Source organism: Rhinolophus hipposideros, assembly GCF_964194185.1.
Source record: "Rhinolophus hipposideros genome assembly, chromosome: 26".
In the NCBI taxonomy this organism is placed as follows: Eukaryota; Metazoa; Chordata; class Mammalia; order Chiroptera; family Rhinolophidae; genus Rhinolophus; species Rhinolophus hipposideros.
In genome coordinates this window covers 1,559,575-1,566,224 of record NC_138072.1, presented here as the reverse complement: position 1 = coordinate 1,566,224, position 6,650 = coordinate 1,559,575, and the positions used below count along the sequence as shown (strand labels likewise).

General features: G+C 47.6%; 1 protein-coding gene across 2 annotated transcripts; it reads right to left on the bottom strand.

Moving 5' to 3' along the window:
* Positions 1–1,113: 1,113 nt before the first annotated feature.
* Positions 1,114–6,435, bottom strand: ZNF281 (zinc finger protein 281). 2 transcript variants are annotated; one of them, XM_081038953.1, is made up of 2 exons: positions 6,340–6,435; positions 1,114–6,162 (listed from the first exon to the last, which is right to left on the bottom strand). In XM_081038953.1, the coding sequence occupies exon 2, from the start codon at positions 6,142–6,144 to the stop codon at positions 3,568–3,570; it is 2,577 nt and encodes an 858-aa protein (XP_080895079.1). In that variant the 5' UTR covers positions 6,145–6,162; positions 6,340–6,435; the 3' UTR covers positions 1,114–3,567. The 2 variants fall into 2 exon arrangements, with proteins under 2 accessions (XP_080895079.1, XP_080895080.1); XM_081038954.1 differs by having other exon boundaries at positions 1,114–6,158; positions 6,340–6,394.
* Between the last annotated feature and the right edge of the window lie 215 nt (positions 6,436–6,650).

The following is a 6,650-nucleotide window of genomic DNA, read 5'->3' as shown; positions in this document are numbered from 1 at the left end:
TTGGCAAGTAACTACGAAACGCCAGACCAGGAAAGAACAGTTCATCTGATCACTGTGACACAGAAAACGAAAGGTAAAGAAGAAATACTTGCATCACTGTTTGCAATTTTTTTAAAAATTCAAAGTTTTCAGTACAGGGTTTTTCCCCCTATTTTTCTGTGCTCATGATTGAATGACATCACAAATGACCGATCAGCAACTGCTAGGTCACGGCTGTCCTGGTCCTGAATTTACAGCAGCACGACAGAAACCCAAAAGCAGTTTCCTGTTTCCTACTCCAAGTCTGAAAAGCAAAAACCTTCCCTTTCAAGTTATCATATTCAGACAGACATTCCACAGAAGGAATAAAAAGGGGGAGGGGGGTTAAAAAAAATTACTGTTAGGGTTAATCAGAACAGAGAAACAAATCGCCTGTGCAGAGAAATCAAAGAGTTGGATTTCAATGCAGAATCAGTGAGATTCTGAGCATTCCTGTTCAAGAAAATGACCCAATCTAGTGAATACCAACCTTGGCGAAGGTAAAACTGATTGTCTTTTCCTAATCATATGGGCCCACAAGCAGGTACTCCTCTACTGAGAAATCTATGTTTATGCTTAATGTAATTTATCATTTCCCCACCACAGTATCATATAAGGAAGACCTATTCTACTCTACCCTTTAATATTTTTACTAAGTCAACATCTGTAGCACTAAATTTCGAAGTCTAATTTCTCATTTTATGTTGCCATCTACAATTTTTTTCTCCTTCAACTTTAAGTGAACCTATTTACTAACTTATGAATACCTATTCTGCATCTTCAATATTTACCTGTTAGCTCTTTCCTTCCAACAGCTATTCTTGCAACCTTTTAAAACATCGTTAGGGGGTGGGGGGTGGGTGATGAGGGTAAAGGGGATCAAATATATGGTGATGGAAGGAGAACTGACTCTGGGTGGTGAACACACAATGGGATTTATAGACGATGTAATACAGAATTGTACACCTGAAATCTATGTAAATTTACTAACAATTGTCACCCCAATAAATTTAATTAAAAAAAAAAAACATCGTTAGACTATGATTTAACAATACATTTTTCCTACTAAAAATGCTCAAGACCATTTTTGTGTCATACTCTTGTTTTATTACAACCTTTTAAGAGGCAAAAAGGATGTACCTAGACCCAAGATACTGGAGTCTGATTTGAAATGAAAGCCTCAATAAATCCTCTCTCTGGAATCACGTTTAGCGTGGCTGACCCAATCTCAATAAAACACATTCTAATTTCATGTTAAATTTCTATCCTTCCATAGTGTGCCTCAGGCACAAGGAAAATATTCAACCAATTGTCAAATAAACCAAGAAACATGCAGTATAACTTAAAAGTTTTCTAAAAACGCACAATAAAAATACGAGTCCCTCAACTGCACATTATAGCATGAATATTTTATGAAATGTTAATAGAAAAATCTGAACGCTGTGACTGGATATTAAGCGATAGCTCCTTTCTTCAATTTTGTGATTAACAGGTCTTTTATTGGTAGTAAACTAGAGCAAACAATCAGAATAATAATACATATGCAGTATTCAGTACACACAATAAAAGTTAAAGAAATTCAAAACCTGTATAAAACAAAACACTGGAGAAAAATACAGCTTAAGAGATAACAGTGGTAAAGGTCCTCTCCATCCTCTGATTACAGCTTGTACTCTGTACTCAACAGAACTCAACTGCACTTTCCGAAATAAGAAATACAAACTTTTTAGAATTGAGGGCATTTACGAGGATTAAACACATTTTCTAAGGATTTTGCAATAACAAATAGGTGATCCTTTAGCTGATAAACACCTAAGGGAGGAAGGTGGGAAGAGGAAATTAACTAGCATTTTGTAACCATTTTTAATAATTTCTTATTTTCCAAACACTGCTTTCATAAGTGTTTTACACTTGCACAATATTAATTACTTTATTATACATGGAAGCCTGTGGTAGGCTGATTACACAATAAGACTGCAAACAACCAGTGGTACTTTTCTGACGTCAGAAGAGTACATAAGACTGAAACATCACCAAAAGTACATAAAAAAACTCATCAGCATAAACACCAAAGTACATTAAAAAATATAATCAGGAAAAAAAATACAATTGCTAAGAAGTGGTTTAGAGCAGAGCCACTGGCAGCAGCTGCAAATGGCAATTAGCACTGACAGCAAGTTCTGATGACTTTACAAGACCCCTGTACAATACTGACTAGCGCACCCTTTCAATGGGCACCCAAGGCTGCGGTTTCAGAGGCTCTGATGTCGTAACTAAACGAGGCCCTCTTCTCCCTCACATTAGCTGTGTCACCAGTTGGAATTACACCCTTGTGAGTATCGAAAGCTCCGAGTCTGTAGGGCTTTATTATACATGAAAATCCGGGGGGTGGAGGGGGGTGGTGGTGTGACTTTATTGTTTAGTATCTGGATGTCACAGGCATATAAAATGCATAATGAAATTACCTATGGAATGTAAGTCATTCTAAAATCGAAACTGCCAAGACAGAAAGGAGGAATACGGAAGGTCCAGAACTCTTGGAGAGATTAGTAACAAAAGAGAACCCCAGAAGTGTGGGTGACATGTAGGAATACAGACAAGAGGGCAACGTCATTAGGCCATGTATAATAACCAGACCCCAAATTTCAAAGAACGGTATAATTCCAACTGGGTTTCTAATACTGGAACCAACCACTTGGGCTTCGACACTCTACTAGGTGTCAGCGGACTCCTAATGGAATTACAGCCTATTACAGTGGGGATAAGGAGAGGGTGCTTTTTTTTCTTCTTTTATTAAAGCTATCATTCCAGGCTTTGATCAAAGATCCAAGAATATTTGTTCTACCAGGCTGGAATGAATGTGGTTTGGAAGTTCAGAGTACATTTAAAAGCTGCAACGAAATACAGGTAGCCAACATCTCAGAATTTTGGATCAGCCCAGATGGAGACAGCTATTTGAAATGTTTTCCATCCCCCACTTAAATGATGAAATGTATATCACATCAGCCCAGATAGAGCAATTTGAAATGTTCTCGATCCCTTACTTAAATGATGAAATGTGTATCATACTATCTGTAAATTGGATATTCCATTACAGTGATACGTACAGAATTCCCATGCGTTATTACACTTTCCTGAGAGTGAAGCAATTAGAATAACCTTAATCCTAGCAACAAAGTTTTTTTTTGTTTTGTTTTTTTGTAAGTTTTTTTTTGTTTGTTTGTTTTTAGTTTTTTGTGGTTTTTTTTTTTTTTTTTTTTTGCAGTTAAAACTTTTGGGCTATTCCCTGACGATCTATACATGTAAATTTGATTGCTAAACATTGTCACTTTGAATGGCAAACTATTTTTAATCTATTGATTTTGATTAAAAATCATAATACAAACAGAGCTAAAATCACGCTAACAAAATAAACTAAATATGAAAAGTTGCATTGAAAGGGCATTACATTATTCTTAATAGGATCGTGTAGAAACATTCCAATGGCAGTGTTCTCAAAATAAAACAAAATTACATTAGAAGACCTCCAGCCCGGTCACTCTGGGGACCTTACCGGTAACTCTGGCTGGTGGGTGTCTTTCCTCTCGTACTACATGGCTCACTTACATCAGACATCATGTTTGTATACCCTGAGAAATCTGACACTGAAGTCCTTACTCTATTGTCCACTTCTCCATTAGAGTTACTGATAAAGGTCATTGGCACCCTGCTGCCCGACTTGAACTGAGAACCAAATGCTTGTGCAAAGTTCTCAATCTGGTACGTCGTTCTAGGCTCTGGGTCTTTCTGAGGATCTATCTGGCTAGCTAACTCCTGAGATGGAATCTGAAAGCTGGCTGAGGACTCTAAGTTTTTCTGCTGTTCCTTCTGGCTAGTCAGTTTCTGAGATGAGGACTGAAAGGCGGAAGAGGTCTCCAGATTCTTCTGAGAATCTATCAGGTCATCCAGCTCCTGGGAAGGTGTCAACTGCTGATGGGTGGCATCCAAAGCAGACAGGTAAAGACCTGGCTGAGATCCAAACAACATCCCAAAAGGAGGCTTTGGCAACGAAGATGGCAACACTGAGGTAACAGACTGGCCAAAACCACACTCCAAAGGAGACGTAGTGTATATCTGTTTTTCTGGAAATAAAGTGTGGTTGTGGAGAGGCGAAGACAAGCTGACAAACTGGAAACCGTGTCCAAGCGTGAAACCCGCATTCGTGGATTTTTCAAAAGCCTGCTGGAGGTACTTGGAGTATTCTTGCAACATGCTTGCCTTCTCGCTGGAAGGGGTCTGGGTGCCTGGGCTCAAATTCTCTTCTTGAACCAACTCAGAGTGTTCTCCTGAGGTGTGTAAGTCCACTCGTGGTTCCGTTATGTTGAAAGGATCCTCCTTCTGGCTTTCCGACTTGTTGGAGTACTGATCCAAAATACTCTGCAAAACCTCGTCCGGAATTCCAGACTTGTCATGACAAGACTTAATTTCAGTATTTAGAGCTGAGGAGTCGATAAGTGACAATGGGGTCTCACTGTCCAAAACACTGACCCCCGCAGACTGAATGACGGACTGCTGGGAGACCATGTGTCCCACGTTTATAGAGAAGGCACTGTTGCTGCTGGCAGTTGGTAAGTATCTTCTTTTCTTTGAAAACTGCATGGCATCATCATAATTACTATTCATCTGGCCTTGCTTGCCACCTGTACCCTGGAGAAGACTAATGGTCTCCACACCTGTACTCGACGCTATGCCAAGTGAGCCACCTGGTTTCCCAGACAAAGGCTTCTGTCCAACTATGTCTGGTAACGGTGACACGAAGTTAAGGTAGTTTTTGTCTGTACTCTTTCTGCTTCCTTTCTTAAAGATCAATTTTGGCACCCTTTTCTGCAGTTCGTCCACACCAGGGCCAATTATGCCTCCACCGGAAGACATAGCAGGCATCTCCACGGAGTAACTCTGCACGCTCAGGCTGTTGGCAATTGGCGCTTCGGTCGCTTTAGCAGTCTTACTATGTTCCTTACTGTCGACGGCGAGGCTTTTTGACTTGGTTTTCCTCCTTGAAGAACTGGTGTTTCCCTGAGACAACACAGCCAGGTGCCCCATACCGTGAGGGTTTGACGACCCAGGTTCTGCGCCGGTGGCTCCTTTCGCTATGGCTTCACCACACGTGCGTCTGTGTTTCAACAGCCTGTCGGTCCTCGAAAAGTACTGCTGGCAGGTGTCGCACTTATATGGCTTTTCTCCGCTGTGGGTCCTCTTGTGTCTCTCCATGTGGTACTTCTGGATGAACTTCATGCTGCACTGGTCGCACCCAAACGGCTTCTCCCTGCTGTGGATCTTCTCGTGCCGCTGCAGGAGGTACTTCTGGATGAAGCCCATGCTGCACTGGCCGCACTGGAAGGGCCTCTCCCCCGTGTGGATGAGGACGTGTCTCCGCAGGTGGTAGGAGCTGCGGAACGCGGCGCTACAGTGATCGCAGATGTGAGGTTTCTGGCTGGGGGAGAGCACGGCGCCGGCCCCGTCTCCCGCCGCGGGAGGTTTGGAGGACGCGCTCGGCTTCCTCTTGGCTTTGATTCCCTGAGATTCTGGCTTTGGCCTCTTCGCCCTTTTGAGTGCGTGCGTGTCCTGCTTTGGCCCGTCCGCGCCGGCCAGGGGGTGCTGCGCGGGCGGCGGCGGGGCGTGCGGGGGCAGGGCGCCGAGGTCCGGGATGGCGCCGGGGCCGCCGCCGTCGGCGCCCGCGAACAGCCCCGCGAAGTGGTGCTGGTGCTGGTGCTGGTGCTGCGCCGGGGGCGGCGGCGGCTCGTCGGGCTCCGCCGGCTTCTCCTGCTTGATGCTCACCAGCGACGGCAGGAAGCCCCAGGAGGCCCGCGCCGCCGGGAAGGCCGCGCCGCCCGCCGCCGGCTCCTTCTTGAAAGTCACGTCCGGGGCCGGCGCGGGGGGGGGCTCGGCGGCCGGGGCCGCGGGGCCGGAGGCGGCCAGCACGCAGGGCGGGGGAGGGGCGGCCGGGCCGGCCGGCCGGGCGAAGCTGGCGACCGGGGGCAGCCGGTGGTTGAACATGACCAGACCCTGCGGGAAGCCGGGCTCCATGTCCGCCCGCCCGCCGCCGGCGCCGCCGCTGCCGCTCAGGAAGCCGCCGCCGACTTTCATAGCCCGGAGGAGGCCTGGCTGCGGACGGGAGGGACAGGGGGACAGGAGAGGCGCTGGGACCGGGCCCGCGGGACCCCGCGCCCGACCCGCCGCCGCCCCGCCCCGAGCGCCGCGCGGTCCCCGCGGCGCCGCGCGCTCGGCCCCGCGCCCCTCCCGGCCTCGCCCGCCCCGCGCCCCCCCCCCCGCCACACTTACGGTCCCGCCGCCGCCGCCGCCGCCGCCGCCGCCTCCAGTTAATAAAAATAACGCCGTCCTCTCCACAATGGAATTAAAAGCCTCCCCCGCACTGCGCAGGCGCGGCGCGGGGTCTGCTGGGAACTCCCCGGCCCGGCCCGAGGGGAGCGCTGCGCGGCCAGCGCGCAGGCGCCGCAGCTTCCGCCCGGCTCGCCTGTCAATCACCGGGACGGTTGGGCGCAGGGGCGGCCCGGGGCCGGAGGGGCGGGGCTTTGGGGACCCTCAGAAACCGGGCTTCCGCGGCGGCCGGGCGTGATTGGCGGGCCGCAGGG

Excerpts from the sequence above, each read along its gene's own strand:
- ZNF281 (XM_081038953.1), bottom strand. The coding sequence starts at position 6,144 with ATGAAAGTCGGCGGCGGCTTCCTGAGCGGCAGCGGCGGCGCCGGCGGC.